A 25,475-nucleotide genomic window follows, 5' to 3' on the forward strand; every position below is an offset into this window, starting at 1 on the left:
CTACATAACACTACCTAACACTACATAACACTACATAACACTACCTAACACTACCTAACACTACATAACACTACCTAACACTACATAACACTACAGAAAACTACATCATCTCGTGCCTCTGCCTCACGCTTCAGAGATGGCTCTGGCCCTATAAGCCGTTCCTGCTGGAACAAGCCAAGGATTCTGTCAAGGTCACCCACCTACATGTATTTATCCGTTATTTTACCAGGTAAGTTGACTGAGAACACATTCTCATTTGCAGAAACGACCTGGGGAATAGTTACAGGGGAGAGGAGGGGGATGAATGAGCCAATTGTAAAATGGGGATTATTAGGTGACCGTGGTGGTTTGAGGGCCAGATTGGGAATTTAGTCAGGACACCGGGGTTAACACCCCTACGATAAGTGCCATGGGATCTTTAATGACCTCAGAGAGTCAGAACACCCATTTAACGTCCCATCCGAAAGACAGCACCCTACACAGGGCAGTGTCCCCAATCAATGCCCTGGGGCATTGGGATATTTATTTATTTTTTAGACCAGAGGAAAGAGTGCCTCCTACTGGCCCTCCAACACCACTTCCAGCAGCATCTGGTCTCCCATCCAGGGACTGACCAGGACCAACCCTACTTAGCTTCAGAGACAAGCCAGCAGTGGTATGCAGGGTGGTACTCTGTTGGTTGCAGGGTGGTATGCAGAGTGGTATGCAGGGTGGTACTCTGTTGGTTGCAGGGTGGTATGCAGAGTGGTATGCAGGGTGGTATGCAGGGTGGTATGCAGGGTGGTATGCAGGGTGGTATGCAGAGTGGTATGCAGGGTGGTATGCAGGGTGGTACTCTGTTGGTTGCAGGGTGGTATGCAGGGTGGTATGCAGGGTGGTATGCAGGGTGGTATGCAGGGTGGTATGCAGAGTGGTATGCAGGGTGGTATGCAGGGTGGTATGCAGAGTGGTATGCAGGGTGGTATGTAGGGTGGTACGCAGGGTGGTATGCAGGGTGGTATGCAGGGTGGTACACAGGGTGGTACTCAGGGTGGTATGCAGGGTGGTATGCAGGGTGGTATGCAGGGTGGTATGCAGGGTGGTATGCAGGGTGGTACTCAGGGTGGTATGCAGGGTGGTATGCAGGGTGGTATGCAGAGTGGTACTCAGGGTGGTATGCAGGGTGGTCTGCAGGGTGGTACGCAGGGTGGTATGCAGGGTGGTATGCTGCTGGCAAGTAATACAATACATAATACAGTGCACGTTACAATATAAGATACATAACATGGCTGTGTCTATTCACAGTCGCCGTTGTGCAGTAAGATGTTCTTCTATCTGGTTTCTGAACGTGTTTTTATTGCTAACTTGAGTTACCTGGGGTGGCAGAGAGTTCCATGTAGTCATGGCTCTAACACTGTGCATTTCCCAGCCTGTTGTTCTGGACCTGGGGACTGTGAAGAGACCCTCTGATTGCATATCTTGCGATGTACCGATGAGAGTCTGAACTGTGTGAGCCAACTGCTTAAACAGAGAGTTCTGTACCTTCAACACATCACTACCTCGCACAAAGACCAATAGTGATGAGGTCAACACATCAATACCTCAATACCTCACACAAAGACCAATAGTGATGAGGTCAACACATCAATACCTCACACAAATACCAATAGTGATGAGGTCAACACATCAACACCTCACACAAAGACCAATAGTGATGTAGTCAACACATCAACACCTCAATATCTCACAAAAAGACCAATAGTGATGAGGTCAACACATCAATACCTCAATACCTCACACAAAGACCAATAGTGATGTAGTCAACACATCAACACCTCACACAAAGACCAATAGTGATGTAGTCAACACATCAACACCTCAGACAAAGACCAATAGTGATGAGGTCAACACATCAACACCTCACACAAAGACCAATAGTGATGTAGTCAACACATCAACACCTCAGACAAAGACCAATAGTGATGAGGTCAACACATCAACACCTCACACAAAGACCAATAGTGATGTAGTCAACACATCAACACCTCAGACAAAGACCAATAGTGATGAGGTCAACACATCAATACCTCACACAAATACCAATAGTGATGAGGTCAACACATCAATACCTCACACAAAGACCAATAGTGATGAGGTCAACACATCAATACCTCACACAAAGACCAATAGTGATGTAGTCAACACATCAACACCTCACACAAAGACCAATAGTGATGTAGTCAACACATCAACACCTCAGACAAAGACCAATAGTGATGAGGTCAACACATCAACACCTCACACAAAGACCAATAGTGATGTAGTCAACACATCAACACCTCAGACAAAGACCAATAGTGATGAGGTCAACACATCAATACCTCACACAAATACCAATAGTGATGAGGTCAACACATCAATACCTCACACAAAGACCAATAGTGATGAGGTCAACACATCAATACCTCAATACCTCACACAAATACCAATAGTGATGAGGTCAACACATCAATACCTCAATACCTCACACAAAGACCAATAGTGATGAGGTCAACACATCAATACCTCAGACAAAGACCAATAGTGATGTAGTCAACACATCAATACCTCGCACAAAGACCAATAGTGATGAGGTCAACACATCAACACCCCACACAAAGACCAATAGTGATGAGGTCAACACATCAATACCTCACACAAATACCAATAGTGATGAGGTCAACACATCAACACCTCACACAAAGACCAATAGTGATGTAGTCAACACATCAACACCTCAATCTCTCACAAAAAGACCAATAGTGATGTAGTCAACACATCAATACCTCGCACAAAGACCAATAGTGATGAGGTCAACACATCAACACCTCACACAAAGACCAATAGTGATGAGGTCAACACATCAACACCTCAGACAAAGACCAATAGTGATGTAGTCAACACATCAATACCTCACACAAAGACCAATAGTGATGAGGTCAACACATCAACACCTCAGACAAAGACCAATAGTGATGAGGTCAACACATCAACACCTCAGACAAAGACCAATAGTGATGTAGTCAACACATCAATACCTCACACAAAGACCAATAGTGATGAGGTCAACACATCAATACCTCACACAAAGACCAATAGTGATGAGGTCAACACATCAATACCTCACACAAATACCAATAGTGATGAGGTCAACACATCAACACCTCAATATCTCACAAAAAGACCAATAGTGATGAGGTCAACACATCAATACCTCAATACCTCACACAAAGACCAATAGTGATGAGGTCAACACATCAATACCTCACACAAAGACCAATAGTGATGAGGTCAACACATCAACACCTCAGACAAAGACCAATAGTGATGTAGTCAACACATCAATACCTCACACAAAGACCAATAGTGATGAGGTCAACACATCAACACCTCAGACAAAGACCAATAGTGATGAGGTCAACACATCAACACCCCACACAAAGACCAATAGTGATGTAGTCAACACATCAACACCTCAGACAAAGACCAATAGTGATGAGGTCAACACATCAACACCTCAGACAAATACCAATAGTGATGAGGTCAACACATCAACACCCCACACAAAGACCAATAGTGATGTAGTCAACACATCAATACCTCGCACAAAGACCAAAAGTGATGCAGTCAATCTCTCCTCTACTTTGAGCCGGGAGAGATTGACATGCATGTCATTGACATTCTTCCTCCGTGTACATCTAAGTGCAATGCGTGCTGCTCTGTTCTGGACCAACTGCAATTGACCTATGTCCTTCTACATGACCACACAACTGGGCAGTAGTCCAGGTGCTACAAAATCAGGGCCTGTAGGACCTGTCTGGTCAACTGAGATGTCAAGAAAACAGAGCGACGTCTTCTCATGGCCTGTTTCCATTGATCATCCTTGAGATGTTTCACCAACTTGGATTAGAGTCCACCTGTCTTAAATTCTATGTATTGGATATGATTTGGAAAGGCACACACCTGTCTATATAAAGGTCCCACAGTTGACAGTGCATGTCAGAGCAAAAACCAAGCCATGAGGTCGAAGGAATTGTCCGTAGAGCTCAGAGACAGGATTGTTTCGAGGCACAGATCTGGGGAAGGGTACCAAAAAATGTCTGCAGCATTGAAGGTCCCCAAGAACACATTGGCCACCATTATTCTTAAATGGAAGAAGGTCAGAACCACCAAGAATCTTGTTTCTAAAAACCCTGTTTTTGCTTTGTCATTATGGGGTATTGTGTGTAGATTGATGAAGGTATTGTAGTGATTCCTACGTCGAAAAATATTTCTTGATCTGACGAACAACCTGACGACACACTTGGAACATTTCTATCTTTCCTGTATATTCTATAACCACGTTTAGCTGCCGCTTGCATCATAACTTATTGATTTTTCCTGGAATTATTTAAGTGTGTTTCAGAGATGGCCAGAATAGTAATGTGTTCAGATGTTAATTGCTAATTTCATGGACCTTGTTTCTCAGGCTACATATGTTAATATGGGCTATTTTTAGTCCTTTTCTGGGTTGCTTGATTGTTTTTAATGATCCGAGGTAGACGTGTCCATGACATTTACTTTTGACTCAATGCTACTGAGTGGCCTGCCCACAGTGGGCTTCTTCTTAAGGCAGACAGTTTTCAGTACAAACAGTGGAATTCAATTCTATGTGCATATATGATTATTGCTGACGATCCCCTCTGACGACATACGACGTACACACACACACATAACAACCAAGACATTGACAAGCAGGCTGAAGTGCTTTTGACCATGTGGTAGATAGAAGGTGTGTCTCTACCTGCGAGCCGTTTCATCCAGGCCCCCTCGTCGATCCCCAGGTTATTATAGATAATCTTCAGGATGTTGCCCAGTAGACTATTCATGTGGTCTGAGGTGAGGTGAGTACAGCAGCTGTTTGCAGTCTCTGGAGGGTTGTTCTCTGGGCCGTGCTCCCACCAGTGTGACATGTAGCTGCATAGCATGGGCAGCACCACCTGAGGATAAGGACAGGGGGAGGAATGCTCATGTTAAATGTTTAAGCAGTGTTGTCTTTTCAATCATGTTCGTATCTCTTGTCAGCTCAGGGATCCAGACCAACATTTTCCCCTGGTGTCACTGGGGCCACCAACGTTATCAGTTGGTGGCACCAGCCCATGATTTGGTGGTGCCAGCCCATGATTTGGTGGTACCAGCCCATGATTTGGTGGTACCAGCCCATGATTTGGTGGTACCAGTGCATGATTTGGTGGTACCAGTGCATGATTTGGTGGTACCAGCCCATGATTTGGTGGTACCAGCCCATGATTTGGTGGTACCAGCCCATGATTTGGTGGTACCAGTGCATGATTTGGTGGTACCAGACCATGATTTGGTGGTACCAGCCCATGATTTGGTAGTACCAGTTCATGATTTGGTGGTACCAGTCCATGATTTGGTGGTACCAGCCCATGATTTGGTGGTACCAGCTCATGATTTGTTGGTACCAGCCCATGATTTGGTGGTACCAGTCCATGATTTGGTGGTACCAGTCCATGATTTGGTGGTACCAGCCCATGATTTGGTGGTACCAGCCCATGATTTGGTGGTACCAGCCCATGATTTGGTGGTACCAGCCCATGATTTGGTGGTACCAGTCCATGATTTGGTGGTACATGATTTGGTGGTACCAGCCCATGATTTGGTGGTACCAGCCCATGATTTGGTGGTACCAGTCCATGATTTGGTGGTACCAGCCCATGATTTGGTGGTACCAGCTCATGATTTGGTGGTACCAGCCCATGATTTGGTGGTACCAGCTCATGATTTGGTCATTATTAATCCTTATAAAGTCATTATAAAGTCATTATTAATCATTACAAAGTCATTATTAGTCATTACAAAGTCATTATTAATCATTACAAAGTCATTTTTAATCATTATAAAGTCATTATTAAGTCATTATTAATCATTATTAAGTCATTATAAGTCATTATTAATCATTACAAAGTCATTATTGATATTTATAAAATCATTATTAATCATTATAAAGTCATTATTAATCATTATTAAGTCATTCATAAAGCTGTATTAAGAGGTGTAATTGACAACTCACATAGTATTCAATAAATACATCCAAACAGGAATGCATGATTTAAAATATTCTGATATGCAACCTAATCCAGTGATTGTCATTCATTTGATATGCAACCTAATCCAGTGATTGTCATTCATTTGATATGCAACCTAATCCAGTGATTGTCATTCATTTGATATGCAACCTAATCCAGTGATTGTCATTCATTTGATATGCAACCTAATCCAGTGATTGTCATTCATTTGATATGCAACCTAATCCAGTGATTGTCATTCATTTGAGGTTGACAATTAGGTTATTTCTGTTATATTTTACTCTCAAAATAGGGCATTTGTATTTTTTATGGATCCCTATTAGTTCCTGCCAAGGCAAAAGCTACTCTTCCTGGGGTTTATTATGGATCCCCATTAGTTCCTGCCAAGGCAGCAGCTACTCTTCCTGGGGTTTATTATGGATCCCCATTAGTTCCTGCCAAGGCAGCAGCTACTCTTCCTGGGGTTTATTATGGATCCCCGTTAGTTCCAGCCAAGGCAGAAGCTACTCTTCCTGGGGTTTATTATGGATCCCCGTTAGTTCCTGCCAAGGCAGCAGCTACTCTTCCTGGGGTTTATTATGGATCCCCATCAGTTCCTGCCAAGGCAGCAGCTACTCTTCCTGGGGTTTATTATGGATCCCCGTTAGTTCCAGCCAAGGCAGAAGCTACTCTTCCTGGGGTTTATTATGGATCCCCGTTAGTTCCAGCCAAGGCAGAAGCTACTCTTCCTGGGGTTTATTATGGATCCCCATTAGTTCCTGCCAAGGCAGCAGCTACTCTTCCTGGGGTTTATTATGGATCCCCATTAGTTCCTGCCAAGGCAGCAGCTACTCTTCCTGGGGTTTATTATGGATCCCCGTTAGTTCCAGCCAAGGCAGCAGCTACTCTTCCTGGGGTTTATTATGGATCCCCATTAGTTCCTGCCAAGGCAGCAGCTACTCTTCCTGGGGTTTATTATGGATCCCCATTAGTTCCTGCCAAGGCAAAAGCTACTCTTCCTGGGGTTTATTATGATCCCCATTAGTTCCTGCCAAGGCAGCAGCTACTCTTCCTGGGGTTTATTATGGATCCCCATTAGTTCCTGCCAAGGCAGCAGCTACTCTTCCTGGGGTTTATTATGGATCCCCATTAGTTCCTGCCAAGGCAAAGCTACCCTTCCTGGGGTTTATTATGGATCCCCATTAGTTCCTGCCAAGGCAGCAGCTACTCTTCCTGGGGTTTATTATGGATCCCCATTAGTTCCTGCCAAGGCAAAGCTACCCTTCCTGGGGTTTATTATGGATCCCCATTAGTTCCTGCCAAGGCAGCAGCTACTCTTCCTGGGGTTTATTATGGATCCCCATTAGTTCCTGCCAAGGCAGCAGCTACTCTTCCTGGGGTTTATTATGGATCCCCATTAGTTCCTGCCAAGGCAAAAGATACCCTTCCTGGGGTTTATTATGGATCCCCATTAGTTCCTGCCAAGGCAAAAGATACCCTTCCTGGGGTTTATTATGGATCCCCATTAGTTCCTGCCAAGGCAAAAGATACCCTTCCTGGGGTCCAGCAAAATTAAGGCAGTTAAACAATTAAAAACATTTTTTTTTACAATACATTCACAACAGATGTCACAACATATTAAGGGTGTTCCCTCAGGTCCCTACTATACTACCACGTATCTACAACACAAAGTCCATGTCTACGTGTGTGTAGAGTGCATATGTTATCATGTGTGTGTATGCATGTGTCTATGTTTGTGTTGCCTCACAGTCCCCGCTGTTCCATAAGGTGTATTTTTACCTGTTTTTAAAGTCTGATTCTACTGCTGCATCAGTTACCTGATGTGGAATAGAGTTCCATGTAGTCATGGCTCTATGTAGTACTGTGGAATAGAGTTCCATGTAGTCATGGCTTTATGTAGTACTGTGGAATAGAGTTCCATGTAGTCATGGCTTTATGTAGTACTGTGGAATAGAGTTCCATGTAGTCATGGCTCTATGTAGTACTGTGGAATAGAGTTCCATGTAGTCATGGCTCTATGTAGTACTGTGGAATAGAGTTCCATGTAGTCATGGCTCTATGTAGTACTGTGGAATAGAGTTCCATGTAGTCATGGCTCTATGTAGTACTGTGGAATAGAGTTCCATGTAGTCATGGATCTATGTAGTACTGTGGAATAGAGTTCCATGTAGTCATGGATCTATGTAGTACTGTGGAATAGAGTTCCATGTAGTCCTGGCTCTATGTAGTACTGTGGAATACAGTTCCATGTAGTCATGGCTCTACGTAGTACTGTGGAATAGAGTTCCATGTAGTCATGGCTCTATGTAGTACTGTGGAATAGAGTTCCATGTAGTCATGGCTCTATGTAGTACTGTGGAATGTGGAACACCTGACCCACCTGGAGAGAACATCTGACCCACCTGGAGAGAACACCTGACCCACCTGGAGAGAACACCTGACCCGCCTGGAGAGAACACCTGACCCGCCTGGAGAGAACACCTGACTCGCCTGGAGAGAACACCTGACCCACCTGGAGAGAACACCTGACCCGCCTGGAGAGAACACCTGACCCGCCTGGAGAGAACACCTGACCCACCTGGAGAGAACACCTGACCCGCCTGGAGAGAACACCTGACCCACCTGGAGAGAACACCTGACCCACCTGGAGAGAACACCTGACCCACCTGGAGAGAACACCTGACCCGCCTGGAGAGAACACCTGACCCGCCTGGAGAGAACACCTGACCCGCCTGGAGAGAACACCTGACCCACCTGGAGAGAACACCTGACCCGCCTGGAGAGAACACCTGACCCGCCTGGAGAGAACACCTGATCCACCTGGAGAGAACACCTGACCCACCTGGAGAGAACACCTGACCCACCTGGAGAGAACACCTGACCCGCCTGGAGAGAACACCTGACCCGCCTGGAGAGAACACCTGACCCGCCTGGAGAGAACACCTGACCCGCCTGGAGAGAACACCTGACCCGCCTGGAGAGAACACCTGACCCGCCTGGAGAGAACACCTGACCCGCCTGGAGAGAACACCTGACCCGCCTGGAGAGAACACCTGACTCACCTGGAGAGAACACCTGACCCACCTGGAGAGAACACCTGACCCGCCTGGAGAGAACACCTGACCCACCTGGAGAGAACACCTGACCCACCTGGAGAGAACACCTGACCCGCCTGGAGAGAACACCTGGCCCACCCATCTCTGTCTCCATTTCTTAGATTATTCTGTGTTCAAATGTGTCTCCTACAACATTGCCCCATCACAGTTAAGAGATGTGAAATGCACCAGAATAATACACCTCTTAATGGTATTCTGAATTCCTTTATAATTCCAACTCACAAGTCTTATCTGATTCTCTATGCTGTCCATAGAGGTAGTGGTATTCATTTGACGCACAGATCTGTACCTGTACCCTCAGAGCCTGGACAGACTGTCATTAACATGGTGAACTGGTCTACCAGACAGAACAGACTGTCATTAACATGGTGAACTGGTCTACCAGACAGAACATACTGTCATAAACATGACCAACTGGTCTACCAGTCAGAAAAGACTGTCATTAACATGGTGAACTGGTCTACCAGACAGAACAGACTGTCATTAACATGGTGAACTGGTCTACCAGACAGAACATACTGTCATAAACATGACCAACTGGTCTACCAGTCAGAAAAGACTGTCATTAACATGGTGAACTGGTCTACCAGACAGAACATACTGTCATAAACATGACCAACTGGTCTACCAGTCAGAAAAGACTGTAATTAACATGGTGAACTGGTCTACCAGTCAGAACAGGATGGAAATGAACACCCCCTTCCTGTAGCCTGTCTGTAAAGGTATGTTGTGCACACCACAGGAGGTTGGTGACACCCTAATTAGGAGAGGAAGGGCTCGTGGTAATGACTGGAGCGGAGTCAGTGGAACGGTATCAAACACATCAAACACCTGGTTTCCATGGTTTCCAGGTGTTTCCTGCCGTTCCTCAGCAGCCTCCTGCGGTGTACACAGTCAGGACAAAACTGCCCAGACCATTATAATAACCATGTCATAGTTGTATTAGGGAAAGGGGGGATACCTAGTCAGTTGTATTAGGGGAAGGGGGGATACCTAGTCAGTTGTATTAGGGAAAGGGGGGATACCTAGTCAGTTGTATTAGGGAAAGGGGGGATACCTAGTCAGTTGTATTAGGGAAAGGGGGGGATACCTAGTCAGTTGTATTAGGGAAAGGGGGGATACCTAGTCAGTTGTATTAGGGAAAGGGGGGGATACCTAGTCAGTTGTATTAGGGAAAGGGGGGGATACCTAGTCAGTTGTATTAGGGAAAGGGGGGATACCTAGTCAGTTGTATTAGGGAAAGGGGGGATACCTAGTCAGTTGTATTAGGGAAAGGGGGGATACCTAGTCAGTTGTATTAGGGAAAGGGGGGATACCTAGTCAGTTGTATTAGGGGAAGGGGGGGATACCCAGTCAGTTGTATTAGGGGAAGGGGGGATACCTAGTCAGTTGTATTAGGGGAAGGGGGGGATACCCAGTCAGTTGTATTAAGGAAAGGGGGGATACCTAGTCAGTTGTATTAGGGAAAGGGGGGATACCTAGTCAGTTGTATTAGGGGAAAGGGGGGATACCCAGTCAGTTGTATTAGGGGAAGGGGGGATACCTAGTCAGTTGTATTAGGGGAAGGGGGGGATACCCAGTCAGTTGTATTAGGGAAAGGGGGGATACCTAGTCAGTTGTATTAGGGAAAGGGGGGATACCTAGTCAGTTGTATTAGGGGAAGGGGGGATACCTGGTCAGTTGTACAACTGAATGCATTCAACTGAAAATGTGTCTTTTGCATTTAACCTCTGAATCAGAGAGGTGCAGGGGAGCTGCCGTAATCAACATCCACGTCTTCAGCGCCCTGGGAACAGTGGGTTGACTACCCCTTGTCAGGGGTTCGATCCAGCAACCTTTCGGTTACTGGCCCAGTGCTCAAACCACTAGGCTACCTGCTGCTCCTTCCTCACAGTGACTAGAGTGTTGCTCCTTCCTCACAGTGACTAGCAGCTCCTTCCTCAGTGACTAGAGTGCTGCTCCTTCCTCACAGTGACTAGAGTGCTGCTCCTTCCTCACAGTGACTAGAGTGCTGCTCCTTCCTCACAGTGACTAGAGTGTTGCTCCTTCCTCACAGTGACTAGCAGCTCCTTCCTCAGTGACTAGAGTGCTGCTCCTTCCTCACAGTGACTAGAGTGCTGCTCCTTCCTCACAGTGACTAGAGTGCTGCTCCTTCCTCACAGTGACTAGAGTGCTGCTCCTTCCTCACAGTGACTAGCAGCTCCTTCCTCAGTGACTAGAGTGTTGCTCCTTCCTCACAGTGACTAGCAGCTCCTTCCTCAGTGACTAGAGTGCTGCTCCTTCCTCACAGTGACTAGCAGCTCCTTCCACAGTGACTAGTGCTGCTCCTTCCTCACAGTGACTAGAGTGCTGCTCCTTCCTCACAGTGACTAGAGTGCTGCTCCTTCCTCACAGTGACTAGCAGCTCCTTCCTCAGTGACTAGTGTTGCTCCTTCCTCAGTGACTAGAGTGCTGCTCCTTCCTCACAGTGACTAGCAGCTCCTTCCTCAGTGACTAGAGTGCTGCTCCTTCCTCACAGTGACTAGAGTGCTGCTCCTTCCTCACAGTGACTAGAGTGCTGCTCCTTCCTCACAGTGACTAGCAGCTCCTTCCTCAGTGACTAGAGTGCTGCTCCTTCCTCAAATCAAATCAAATGTATTTATATAGCCCTTCTTACATCAGCTGATATCTCAAAGTGCTGTACAGAAACCCAGCCTAAAACCCCAAACAGCAAGCAATGCAGGTGTAGAAGCACACAGTGACTAGAGTGTTGCTCCTTCCTCACAGTGACTAGAAGCTCCATCCTCAGTGACTAGAGTGTTGCTGGTTCCTCACAGTGACTAGACTGTTGTTCCTTCCTCACAGTGACTAGAGTGTTGCTCCTTCCTCACAGTGACTACAGTGTTGCTCCTACCTCACAGTGACTAGAGTGTTGCTCCTTCCTCACAGCGACTAGCAGCTCCTTCCCCACAGTAACTAGAGTGCTGCTCCTTCCTCACAGTGACTAGAGTGTTGCTCCTTCCTCACAGTGACTAGCAGCTCCTTCCTCACAGTGACTAGAGTGCAGCTCCTTCCTCAGTGACTAGAGTGCTGCTCCTTCCTCACAGTGACTAGAGTGCAGCTCCTTCCTCACAGTGACTAGAGTGCTGCTCCTTCCTCACAGTGACTAGAGTGCTGCTCCTTCCTCACAGTGACTAGAGTGCTGCTCCTTCCTCACAGTGAGAAGCAGCTCCTTCCTCAGTGACTAGAGTGCTGTTCCATCCTCACAGTGACTAGAGTGCTGCTCCTTCCTCACAGTGACTAGAGTGCTGCTCCTTCCTCACAGTGACTAGAGTGCTGCTCCTTCCTCACAGTGACTAGAGTGCTGCTCCTTCCTCACAGTGACTAGAGTGTTGCTCCTCCCTCACAGTGACTAGCAGCTCCTTCCTCACAGTGACTAGAGTGCAGCTCCTTCCTCAGTGACTAGAGTGCTGCTCCTTCCTCACAGTGACTAGAGTGCTGCTCCTTCCTCACAGTGACTAGAGTGCTGCTCCTTCCCCAGTGACTAGAGTGCTGCTCCTTCCCCAGTGACTAGAGTGCTGCTCCTTCCTCAGTGACTAGTGTTGCTCCTTCCTCACAGTGACTAGAGTGCTGCTCCTTCCTCACAGTGACTAGAGTGCAGCTCCTTCCTCAGTGACTAGAGTGCTGCTCCATACTCAGTGACTAGTGTTGCTCCTTCCTCACAGTGACTAGAGTGCTGGTCCTTCCTCACAGTGACTAGAGTGTTGCTCCTTCCTCACAGTGACTAGAGTGTTGCTCCTTCCTCACAGGACCACCTATCAAGAGACATCACTGAAGACTCAGCTTATACAGGGCCCAGACTACAGGGCCACCTATCAAGACATCACTGAATACTCAGCTTCTACAGGGCCCAGACTACAGGGCCACCTATCAAGAGACATCACTGAAAACTCAGCTTCTACAGGGCCCAGACTACAGGGCCACCTATGAAGAGACATCACTGAATACTCAGCTTCTACAGGGTCCAGACTACAGGACCACCTATCAAGAGACATCACTGAATACCCAGCTTCTACAGGGCCCAGACTACAGGGCCACCTATCAAGAGACATCACAGCTTCTACAAGGCCCAGACTACAGGGCCACCTATCAAGAGACATCACTGAAGACTCAGCTTCTACAGGGCCCAGACTACAGGGCCACCTATCAAGAGACATCACAGCTTCTACAAGGCCCAGACTACAGGGCCACCTATCAAGAGACATCACTGAAGACTCAGCTTCTACAGGGCCCAGACTACAGGGCCACCCATCAAGAGACATCACTGAAGACTCAGCTTATACAGGGCCCAGACTACAGGGCCACCTATCAAGAGACACCACAGCTTCTACAAGGCCCAGACTAGAGGGCCACCTATCAAGAGACATCACTGAAGACTCAGCTTCTACAGGGCCCAGACTACAGGGCCACCTATCAAGACATCACTGAATACTCAGCTTCTACAGGGCCCAGACTACAGGGCCACCTATCAAGAGACATCACTGAAAACTCAGCTTCTACAGGGCCCAGACTACAGGGCCACCTATGAAGAGACATCACTGAATACTCAGCTTCTACAGGGTCCAGACTACAGGACCACCTATCAAGAGACATCACTGAATACTCAGCTTCTACAGGGCCCAGACTACAGGGCCACCTATCAAGAGACATCACTGAAGACTCAGCTTCTACAGGGCCCAGACTACAGGGCCACCTATCAAGAGACATCACTGAAGACTCAGCTTCTACAGGGCCCAGACTACAGGGCCACCTATCAAGAGACATCACTGAAGACTCAGCTTCTACAGGGCCCAGACTACAGGGCCACCTATCAAGAGACATCACAGCTTCTACAAGGCCTAGACTACAGGGCCACCTATCAAGAGACATCACTGAAGACTCAGCTTCTACAGGGCCCAGACTACAGGACCACCTATCAAGAGACATCACTGAAGACTCAGCTTCTACAGGGCCCAGACTACAGGGCCACCTATCAAGAGACTTCACTGAAGACTCAGCTTCTACAAGGCCCAGACTACAGGACCACCTATCAAGAGACATCACTGAATACTCAGCTTCTACAGGGCCCAGACTACAGGGCCACCTATCAAGAGACATCACTGAAGACTCAGCTTATACAGGGCCCAGACTACAGGGCCACCTATCAAGAGACATCACTGAAGACTTAGCTTCTACAGGGCCCAGACTTGACAAACAGTCTCATTGGTGTTTTATCCAGATTCCACCAAGAGCCCGTTGTCTTCATGGTGGATACTGAAGCCGATGTTTCCACCAGGTGAGCGTTCCAGAGCTGGATACAGAAGGTTGTGATATTTCTCTGGAGGTTAAATGGCCATCTGGGAAAAGACCTAGAGGACAACCAGATGGTGATGCATATCTTCAGGAACACTTCACCACCAAGCTGTGCATATCTTCAGGAACACTTCATCACCAAGCTGTGCATATCTTCAGGGACACTTCATCACCAAGCTGTGCAAATCTTCAGGGACACTTCATCACCAAGCTGTGCATATCTTCAGGGACACTTCATCACCAAGCTGTGCATATCTTCAGGAACACTTCATCACCAAGCTGTGCATATCTTCAGGAACACTTCATCACCAAGCTGTGCATATCTTCAGGAACACTTCATCACCAAGCTGTGCATATCTTCAGGAACACTTCATCACCAAGCTGTGCATATCTTCAGGGACACTTCATCACCAAGCTGTGCATATCTTCAGGGACACTTCATCACCAAGCTGTGCATATCCTGAGGGGGAATAGGCTTTGTCGTGCCCTCTTCATGACTAGTTTGTTTTTGATGTGGACACCAAGGAATTTGAAGCTCTCAACCTGCTCCACTACAGCCCCGCCGATGAGAATGTGGGCGTGCTTGGTCCTCCTTTTCCTGTAGTCCACAATCATAACCTTAGTCTTGGTTACGTTGAGGGAGAGGTTGTTATTCTGGCACCACCCGGCCAGGTCTCTGACCTCCTCCCTATAGGCTGTCTTGTCGTTGTCGGTGATCAGGCCTACCACTGTTGTGTTGTCAGCAAACTTAATGATGGTGTTGGACTTGTGCCTGGCCGTGCAGTCGTGGGTGAACAGGGAGTAAAGGAGGGGACTGAGCTCGCACTCGTGAGGGGCCCCCGTGTTGATGATCAGCGTTGCAGATCTGTTGTTGCCTACCCTTACCACCTGGGGGCGGCCTGTCAGGAAGTCCAGGATCCAGTTGCAAAGGGAGGTGTTTAGTCCCAGGTTCCTTAGCTTGGTGATGAGCTTTGAGGGTACGATGGTGTTGAACGCTGAGCTGCTAGGGACGTGAGTGCTACGGATCTGTAGTCATTTAGGCAGGTTGCCTTTGTGTTCTTGGGCACAGGGACTACGGTGGTCTGCTTGAAACATGTTGGTATTAATGACTCAATCAGGGACATGTTGAAAATGTCAGTGAAGACACCTGCCAGTTGGTCAACGCATGCCCAGAGCACACGTCCTGGTAATCCCTCTGGCCCTGCAGCCTTGTGACTGTTGACCTGTTTAAAAGGTCTTTACTCACATCGGCTGTGGAGAGCGTGATTGTACAGTCATCCAGAACAGCTGGTGCTCTCATGCAAGGTCTGCCGCTGGAGGCCCCAGAATACAGCCCCCCCCCCCCCCCCCCACACACACACACACACACTGACGTTCCTTGGAACACTTATATAGACTTGGGACAATTGGTACATTCTTTGCATCATTAATGGACCCTTACAGACAATATATTGACCTTTGGCTCCATCTAGTGGTTAGTGGTAATGGTTTCGTGTCCCCAACAGAATACAGTGGTACGTCGTGGCCAAATAACAATTTTCTCTATGTGTGCTATATTTATTGTTTTGCTCCATTTAGAATCTGATATTATGAAATATTACCTCTGATAAGGTGATTATGAATTCACTATCAAAATAAGGGATTAAGAACCTGTGAATTGATGTATTATGCTTCTGTGTGGAACTGGCAGAATGGTGGCTCACCTAGGACCACACTCCTTTTTCCCAGGTATCCCTGTGCCATATAGAGGGTTGGCAGTATGGGCATGGTAAGCCCTGGGGGTTGGCAGTATGGGCATGGTAAGCCATGGGGGTTGGCAGTATGGGCATGGTAAGCCCTGGGTTTTGGCAGAATGGGCATGATAAGCGCTGGGAGTTGGCAGTATGGGCATGGTAAGCGATGGGAGTTGGCAGTATGGGCATGGTAAGCCCTGGGGGTTGGCAGTATGGGCATGGTAAGCCCTGGGGGTTGGCAGTATGGGCATGGTAAGCCCTGGGGGTTGGCAGTATGGACAGAGTGTCCTGTTAATAACCCACCAGTCTCCTGTTAATAACCCACCAGTCTCCTGGTAATAAACCAGTCTCCTGTTAATAAACCACCAGTCTCCTGTTAATAAACCACCAGTCTCCTGTTAATAACCCACCAGTCTCCTGTTAATAAACCACCAGTCTCCTGTTAATAAACCACCAGTCTCCTGTTACCACCAGTCTCCTGTTACCACCAGTCTCCTACCTCCATAACGTGAGGCATCTGCGTGTAGTGCAGGCCGGACTCAGCCAGATCCATGATCTCCTCCAGAGACTTCTCCAGGGACGGGATGACTGGACACATCTCCCCTACCTGGAAGGGCAGATCTAGAGCTGTGGAAGCAGTAGGGAAGAGAGGAGAGAGAGAGGGAAATGGAGAGAGGGAGGAGGGAGAGAGAGGGTGGAGGGAGAGAGAGAGAGGGTGGAGGGAGAGAGAGAGAGAGAGGGAAATGGAGAGAGAGAAAGAATGAGAGGGTGGAGGGAGAGAGAGATAGGGAAGGAAGGAAGGGAGAGAGAGAGAGAGAGAGAGAGAGAGAGAGAGAGAGAGAGAGAGAGAGGGAAATGGAGAGAGGGAGGAAAAGAGAGGTAGAGAGAGAAAGGAAGAGAGGGCGGAGGGAGAGAGAGAGAGAGAGGGTGGAGGGAGGGAGAGAGGATGGAGGGAGAGAGAGAGAGAGGGTGGTGGGAGAGAGAGAGAGAGAAAGAAAGAGAGGGTGGAGGGAGATAGAGAGAGAGGGGAAAGGAAGGGAGAGAGAGAGAGAAATGGAGAGAGGGTGGAGGGAGAGAGAGAGAGAGAGAGAGAGAGAGAGAGAGAGAGAGAGAGAGAGAGAGAGAGAGAGGGAAATAGAGAGAGGGAGGAAAAGAGAGGTGGAGAGAGATAAAGAAAGAGGGTGGAGGGTGAGAGGGAGAGAGACAGGGTGGAGGGAGAGAGAGAGAGAAAGAAAGAAAGAGGGTGGAGGGAGAGAGAGGCAGAGAGAGAGGGTAAAGGGAGAGAGAGGCAGAGAGAGGGAGAGAGAGGGTGGAGGGAGAGAGGGAGTAAGAGACAGAGAGATAAAAGGTGATAGTGAGAGAGACATAAAGACTGTATGCAGTCATTCCTCAATTCAGTTTGCAACATTTATGCCAAGCTTCTCTCTATCTCTCCATCCAAACTGATCCTGTCTTTGATTCTAAAACACCTGAAGGACAGTTTGCAACAGTACCTGTTCTGTCCCGGGAGCCCTTAGTAATGTAGATGGAGTAGTTGTTGAACTGGTTGAGCTCTGGTTCCAGGAAGGCCACAGGGAACGCCCCCGAGAACGCTGCAAGACATTCACCTAGGGCTGGGCGCTGCCTGCAGGAGGAAGAGGAGGAAGGAAGAGGAGGAGGAGGAAGGAGGAAGAGGAGGAGGGGGGAGGTAGGGGGAGGAAGGAGGAAGAGGAGGAAGGGGCAGGAGGAGGAGGTAGGGGGAGGAAGGAGGAAGAGGAGGGAGGGGGAGGAAGAAGGAAGAGGTGGAAGGGGAGGAGAAGGATGAGGTAGGGGGAGGAGAAGGAGGAGGTAGGGGGAGGAAGGAGGAGGTAGGGGGAGGAGAAGGAGAAGGTAGGGGAGGAAGCAGAGGAAGGGCAGGAGAAGAAGGAGGAGGTAGGGGAGGAGGAGGAAGGGGAAGAGAAGGAGGAGGAGGAAGGGGGAGGAGGAAGGGGGAGGATAAGGAGGAGGTAGGGGAGGAAGAAAGAAGAGGAAGAAGGAGGAGGTAGGGGAGGAGAAGGAGTAGGAAGGAAGAGGAGGAGGGGAGGAGAAGGAGTAGGTAGGGGGAGGAGAAGGAGGAGGTAGGGGGAGGAAGGAGGAGGTAGGGGGAGGAGAAGGAGAAGGTAGGGGGAGGAAGGAGGAGGTAGGGGGAGGAGAAGGAGGAGGTAGGAGGAAGCGGAGGAAGGGGCATGAGGAGGAGGTGGTAGGGGGAGGAAGGAGGAAGAGGAGGAAGGGGGAGGAGGAGGAGGAAGGGGGAGGATAAGGAGGAGGTAGGGAGGAAGAAAGAAGAGGAGGAGGAGGAAGGGGCAGGAAGAGGAGGAGGTAGGGGGAGGAAGGAGGAAGCGGAGGAAGGGGCAGGAGGAGGAGGAGGAGGTGGGGGGAGGATAAGGAGGAGGTAGGGGAGGAAGAAAGAAGAGGAGGAGGAGGAAGGGGCAGGAAGAGGAGGAGGTAGGGGGAGGAAGGAGGAAGAGGAGGAAGGGCAGGAGGAGGAGGAGGTAGGGGAGGAAGGGGGAGGAGGAGGAGGAGGAGGAGGAGGAGGAGGAAAAGTGAGGGACAGCTCATGTTCAGGAAGACACTCCTTCTTCAGAATAACTGGTTTAACCCAGTCACATCCTTTACTAGACTTAATGCAATATTCAAATGAGCCACAGACCAAACTATGGTTGTTGTAAATGTATGAAATGTGGTGTCAACATAGTCTGTAGAAGGTTCTAGACAGGACACTTTTAGATTGTCATTATCTATCATACTTCCAGTGTCACGTTTGAGAAAACGTGAAAAAACATTAAAAATGACCTCAGCATATATAATGTTTATTGGTCAGTAGCGACCATGTTGTTTGACATGCTAGCCTGTTGTTTGACATGCTAGCCTGTTGTTTGACATGCTACCATGTTGTTTGACATGCTAGCCTGTTGTTTGACATGCTAGCCTGTTGTTTGACATGCTAGCCTGTTGTTTGACATGCTAGCCTGGAAAAACATAATTTGTGAGATCTTGGTCCATGGATACCGTATATCAGGTGTTGTACAGGTCATTCAGAGGAGTAAAGCATTTGGAGTGTTTTTCACTCAATTCTAAATGGATGACCTTAAAGTAACACCCCAGAGGAAGTAGCCACCACTATTTTGATGTCATTTCCTGTTCAAGACAGGAAAGGCATATTTAGGTTCCACCTCAGAAGAATGATGAAGGCTACTTATCTACAGTACCAGTCAAAAGTTTGGACACACCTACTCATTCCAGGGTTTATCTTTATTTTTACCATTTTCTACATTGTAGAATAAGACAGAATTATCGAACTATGAAATAACACATATGGAATCATGTAGTAACCAAAAAAGTGTTAAAACTGCAGGATCAGTGTCCCGTCCACGGTGGAGCTAACGTAGGCTAATGTGATTAGCATGAGGTTGAACTAACGTAGGCTAATGTGATTAGCATGAGGTTGAACTAACGTAGGCTAATGTGATTAGCATGAGGTTGAACTAACGTAGGCTAATGTGATTAGCATGAGGTTGAACTAACGTAGGCTAATGTGATTAGCATGAGGTTGAACTAACGTAGGCTAATGTGATTGGCATGAGGTTGTAATGGAATCATGTAGTAACCAAAAAAGTGTTAAAACTGCAGGATCAGTGTCCCGTCCACGGTGGAGCTAACGTGATTAGCATGAGGTTGAACTAACGTAGGCTAATGTGATTAGCAAGAACATTTCCCAGGACATAGACATATCTGATATGGGCAGAAAGATTCAATTCTTGTTAATCTAACTGCACTGTCTAATTTCCAGTAGCTATTAGTGAAATAATACCATGCCATTGTTTGAGGAGGGTGCACAGTTATGAACTTGAAATGTATTAGTAAAGCAATTAGGCACATTTGGGCAGTCTTGACGCAAAATTTTGAACATAAATGCAATGGTTCATTGGATCAGTCTAAACCTTTGCACATACAGTGCTGCCATCTAGTGGCCAACATCTAAATTATACCTGGGCTGGAAAAATACATTATGGCCTGTCTCTTGCATTTCAAAGATGATGATGATGCAAAAAAAAACAGTTGTTTTTACTTATTTGTATTATCTTTTACCAGATCTAATGTGTTATATTCTCCTACATTCATTTCACATTTCCACAAACTTCAAAGTGTTTCCTTTCAAATGGTACCAAGAATATGCATATCCTTGCTTCGTGGCCTGAGCTACAGGTAGTTAGATTTGGGTATGTCATTTTAGGAGAAATTGGGGGGAAAGGGGGCGGATCCTTATTTAAACAAATCAGAATATATTTTAGATTCTTTAAAGCAGCAACCCTTTGCTTCGATGACAGCTTTGCACACTCTTTCAACCAGTAAATATGAAGAAAAACCCTAGAATCAGTAGGTGTGTCCAAACTTCTGACTGGTCCTGTATATTCACCAATTGGGAGTGGGAATTTCCACGTGGCGTTGATCAACATTAACATTTTGTTGTTCACTGACAGCTGTCAGTGTAGCTAGCGCGCTAACCTTATCTAGCATGTTGTCGTTTGACAGCTGTCAGTGTAGCTAGCGCGCTAACCTTATCTAGCATGTTATCGGTTGACAGCTGTCAGTGTAGCTGGCGCGCTAACCTTATCTAGCATGTTGTTCACTGACACCTGTCAGTGTAGCTAGCGCGCTAACCTTATCTAGCCTGTTGTTCACTGACAGCTGTCAGTGTAGCTGGCGCGCTAACCTTATCTAGCATGTTATCGGTTGACAGCTGGCAGTGTAGCTAGCGCGCTAACCTTATCTAGCATGTTGTCGGTTGAGAGCTGTCAGTGTAGCTAGTGCGCTAACCTTATCTAGCATGTTGTCGGTTGACAGCTGTCAGTGTAGCTAGCGCGCTAACCTTATCTAGCATGTTATCGGTTGACAGCTGTCAGTGTAGCTAGCGCGCTAACCTTATCTAGCATGTTGTTCACTGACAGCTGTCAGTGTAGCTAGCACGCTAACCTTATCTAGCATGTTATCGGTTGACAGCTGTCAGTGTAGCTAGCGCGCTAACCTTATCTAGCATGTTGTTCACTGACAGCTGTCAGTGTAGCTAGCGCGCTAACCTTATCTAGCATGTTATCGGTTAACAGCTGTCAGTGTAGCTAGCGCGCTAACCTTATCTAGCATGTTATCGGTTGACAGCTGTCAGTGTAGCTAGCGCGCTAACCTTATCTAGCATGTTATCGGTTGACAGCTGTCAGTGTAGCTAGCGCGCTAACCTTATCTAGCATGTTGTTCACTGTCAGCTGTCAGTGTAGCTAGCACGCTAACCTTATCTAGCATGTTGTCGGTTGACAGCTGTCAGTGTAGCTAGCGCGCTAACCTTATCTAGCATGTTATCGGTTGACAGCTGTCAGTGTAGCTAGCGCGCTAACCTTATCTAGCATGTTGTTCACTGACAGCTGTCAGTGTAGCTAGCACGCTAACCTTATCTAGCATGTTATCGGATGACAGCTGTCAGTGTAGCTAGCGCGCTAACCTTATCTAGCATGTTGTCGGTTGAGAGCTGTCAGTGTAGCTAGTGCGCTAACCTTATCTAGCATGTTGTCGGTTGACAGCTGTCAGTGTAGCTAGCGCGCTAACCTTATCTAGCATGTTATCGGTTGACAGCTGTCAGTGTAGCTAGCACGCTAACCTTATCTAGCATGTTGTTCACTGACAGCTGTCAGTGTAGCTAGCGCGCTAACCTTATCTAGCATGTTATCGGTTAACAGCTGTCAGTGTAGCTAGCGCGCTAACCTTATCTAGCATGTTATCGGTTGACAGCTGTCAGTGTAGCTAGCGCGCTAACCTTATCTAGCATGTTATCGGTTGACAGCTGTCAGTGTAGCTAGCGCGCTAACCTTATCTAGCATGTTGTTCACTGTCAGCTGTCAGTGTAGCTAGCACGCTAACCTTATCTAGCATGTTGTCGGTTGACAGCTGTCAGTGTAGCTAGCGCGCTAACCTTATCTAGTATGTTGTTCACTGACAGCTGTCAGTGTAGCTAGCGTGCTAACCTTATCTAGCATGTTGTTCACTGACAGCTGTCAGTGTAGCTAGCACGCTAACCTTATCTAGCATGTTATCGGTTGACAGCTGTCAGTGTAGCTAGCGCGCTAACCTTATCTAGCATGTTGTCGGTTGTTACGGAGGTTTTTGTTACTAGATTATCCAGCAGGCTCTATGGCTGGTTCTGGATGTGTCATAAGCATTGGTTTAGAGAAAACTCCCCCCCAGAGGGAATCCACTGGCCTGTCCTGTTATGTCCAACGTTTTGGCATCTTGCAGAAATTGAGGATGTAAATAGAAATAGTTAGAAAGACTAACTATTAGACTGTTTGGCTCCATGGCTGTTTGGATGTTTGTCTCCATGGCTGTTTGGCTCCATGGCTGTTTGGCTCCATGGCTGTTTGGCTCCATGGCTGTTTGGATGTTTGGCTCCATGGCTCCATGGCTGTTTGGCTCCATGGCTGTTTGGCTCCATGGCCGTTTGGATGTTTGGCTCCATGGCTGTTTGGCTCCATGGCTGTTTGGATGTTTGGCTCCATGGCTGTTTGGCTCCATGGCTGTTTGGATGTTTGGCTCCATGGCCGTTGGCTCCATGGCTGTTTGGATGTTTGGCTCCATGGCCGTTTGGCTCCATGGCTGTTTGGATGTTTGGCTCCATGGCTGTTTGGCTCCATGGCTGTTTGGCTCCATGGCCTTTTGGCTCCATGGCCGTTTGGCTCCATGGCCGTTAGGCTCCATGGCCTTTTGGCTCCATGGCCGTTAGGCTCCATGGCCTTTTGACTCCATGGCCGTTAGGCTCCATGGCCTTTTGGCTCCATGGCCGTTTGGCTCCATGGCCGTTTGGCTCCATGGCCGTTAGGCTCCATGGCTGTTTGGCTCCATGGCCTTTTGGCTCCATGGCTTTTGGCTCCATGGCCGTTAGGCTCCATGGCCGTTAGGCTCCATGGCCTTTTGGCTCCATGGCCGTTGGCTCCATGGCTGTTTGGATGTTTGGCTCCATGGCCGTTTGGCTCCATGGCTCCATGGCTGTTTGGATGTTTGGCTCCATGGCTGTTTGGCTCCATGGCTGTTTGGCTCCATGGCCTTTTGGCTCCATGGCCGTTTGGCTCCATGGCCGTTAGGCTCCATGGCCTTTTGGCTCCATGGCCGTTAGGCTCCATGGCCTTTTGGCTCCATGGCCGTTAGGCTCCATGGCCGTTTGGCTCCATGGCCGTTTGGCTCCATGGCCGTTAGGCTCCATGGCTGTTTGGCTCCATGGCCTTTTGGCTCCATGGCTTTTGGCTCCATGGCCGTTAGGCTCCATGGCCGTTAGGCTCCATGGCCGTTAGGCTCCATGGCCTTTTGGCTCCATGGCCGTTTGGCTCCATGGCCGTTTGGCTCCATGGCCGTTAGGCTCCATGGCTGTTTGGCTCCATGGCCTTTTGGCTCCATGGCTTTTGGCTCCATGGCCGTTAGGCTCCATGGCCGTTAGGCTCCATGGCCGTTAGGCTCCATGGCCTTTTGGCTCCATGGCCGTTTGGCTCCATGGCCGTTTGGCTCCATGGCCGTTAGGCTCCATGGCTGTTTGGCTCCATGGCCTTTTGGCTCCATGGCTTTTGGCTCCATGGCCGTTAGGCTCCATGGCCGTTAGGCTCCATGGCCTTTTGGCTCCATGGCCGTTGGCTCCATGGCTGTTTGGATGTTTGGCTCCATGGCCGTTTGGCTCCATGGCTCCATGGCTGTTTGGATGTTTGGCTCCATGGCTGTTTGGCTCCATGGCTGTTTGGCTCCATGGCCTTTTGGCTCCATGGCCGTTTGGCTCCATGGCCGTTAGGCTCCATGGTCTTTTGGCTCCATGGCCGTTAGGCTCCATGGCCTTTTGGCTCCATGGCCTTTTGGCTCCATGGCCGTTTGGCTCCATGGCCGTTTGGCTCCATGGCCGTTAGGCTCCATGGCTGTTTGGCTCCATGGCCGTTAGGCTGTTTGGATCCATAGCCGTTTGACTCCATGGCCGTTAGGCTGTTTGGCTCCTTGGCTCCATAGCTGTTTGGCTCCATGGCCGTTTGGCTCCATGGCTGTTTGGCTCCATGGCTGTTTGGCTCCATGGCTGTTTGGATGTTTGGCTCCATGGCTGTTTGGCTCCATGGCCTTTTGGCTCCATGGCGGTTTGGCTCCATGGCCGTTTGGCTCCATGGCCTTTTGGCTCCATGGCCGTTTGGCTCCATGGCCGTTTGGCTCCATAGCCTTTTGGCTCCATGGCCTTTTGGCTCCATGGCTGTTTGGCTCCATGGCCGTTAGGCTGTTTGCCTATCGTGGCTGTTTGGCTCCATGGCCTTTTGGCTCCATGGCCGTTAGGCTGTTTGGTTCCATGGCCGTCTGACTCCATGGCCGTTAGGCTGTTTGGCTCCATGGCTGTTTGGCTCCATGGCTGTTTGGCTCCATAGCCGTTTGGCTCCATGGCCGTTTGGCTCCATGGCTGTTTGGCTCCATGGCCTTTTGGCTCCATGGCCGTCAGGCTGTTTGGCTCCATGGCCGTTAGGCTGTTTGGCTCCATGGCCGTTAGGCTGTTTGGCTATCGTGGCTGTTTGGCTCCCATGGCCTTTTGGCTCCATGGCCGTTAGGCTGTTTGGCTCCATGGCCGTTTGACTCCATGGCCGTTAGGCTGTTTGGCTCCTTGGCTCCTTGGCTCCATAGCCGTTTGGCTCCATGGCCGTTTGGCTCCATGGCTGTTTGGCTGTTTGGCTCCATGGCCGTTTGGCTCCATGGCCGTTTGGCTGTTTGGCTCCATAGCTGTTTGGCTCCATAGCTGTTTGGCTCCATAGCGGTTTGGCTCCATGGCCCCTAATTAAAGACAATAGGGTTTCACCCAGCTTCTCTGCTCACACCCCATAATTAAAGACAATAGGGTTTCACCCAGCTTCTCTACTTGAACCCCTAATTAAAGACAATAGGGTCTCACCCAGCTTCTCTGCTCGAATCCCATAATTAAATACAATAGGGTCTCATCCAGCTTCTCTGCTCGAACCCCATAATTAAATACAATAGGGTTTAACCCAGCTTCTCTGCTCGAACCCCATAATTAAATACAATAGGGTCTCACCCAACTTCTCTGCTCGAACCCCTAATTAAATACAATAGGGTTTCACCCAGCTTCTCTGCTTGAACCCCTAATTAAATACAAT

At 48.3% G+C, this 25,475-nt stretch overlaps 1 protein-coding gene across 1 annotated transcript in view; it reads right to left on the bottom strand.

Moving 5' to 3' along the window:
- LOC109887079 (ryanodine receptor 2) overlaps positions 1-25,475 on the bottom strand; it is a 307,522-nt gene that overhangs the window by 104,749 nt on the left and 177,298 nt on the right. Inside the window, 3 exon segments of the mRNA XM_031820923.1 lie at positions 4,802-4,997; positions 16,790-16,917; positions 17,784-17,914. Of these exon segments, the coding sequence (XP_031676783.1) occupies positions 4,802-4,997; positions 16,790-16,917; positions 17,784-17,914 (455 nt within the window).

Source organism: Oncorhynchus kisutch, unplaced genomic scaffold, assembly GCF_002021735.2.
Source record: "Oncorhynchus kisutch isolate 150728-3 unplaced genomic scaffold, Okis_V2 scaffold3741, whole genome shotgun sequence".
Classification (NCBI taxonomy): Eukaryota; Metazoa; Chordata; class Actinopteri; order Salmoniformes; family Salmonidae; genus Oncorhynchus; species Oncorhynchus kisutch.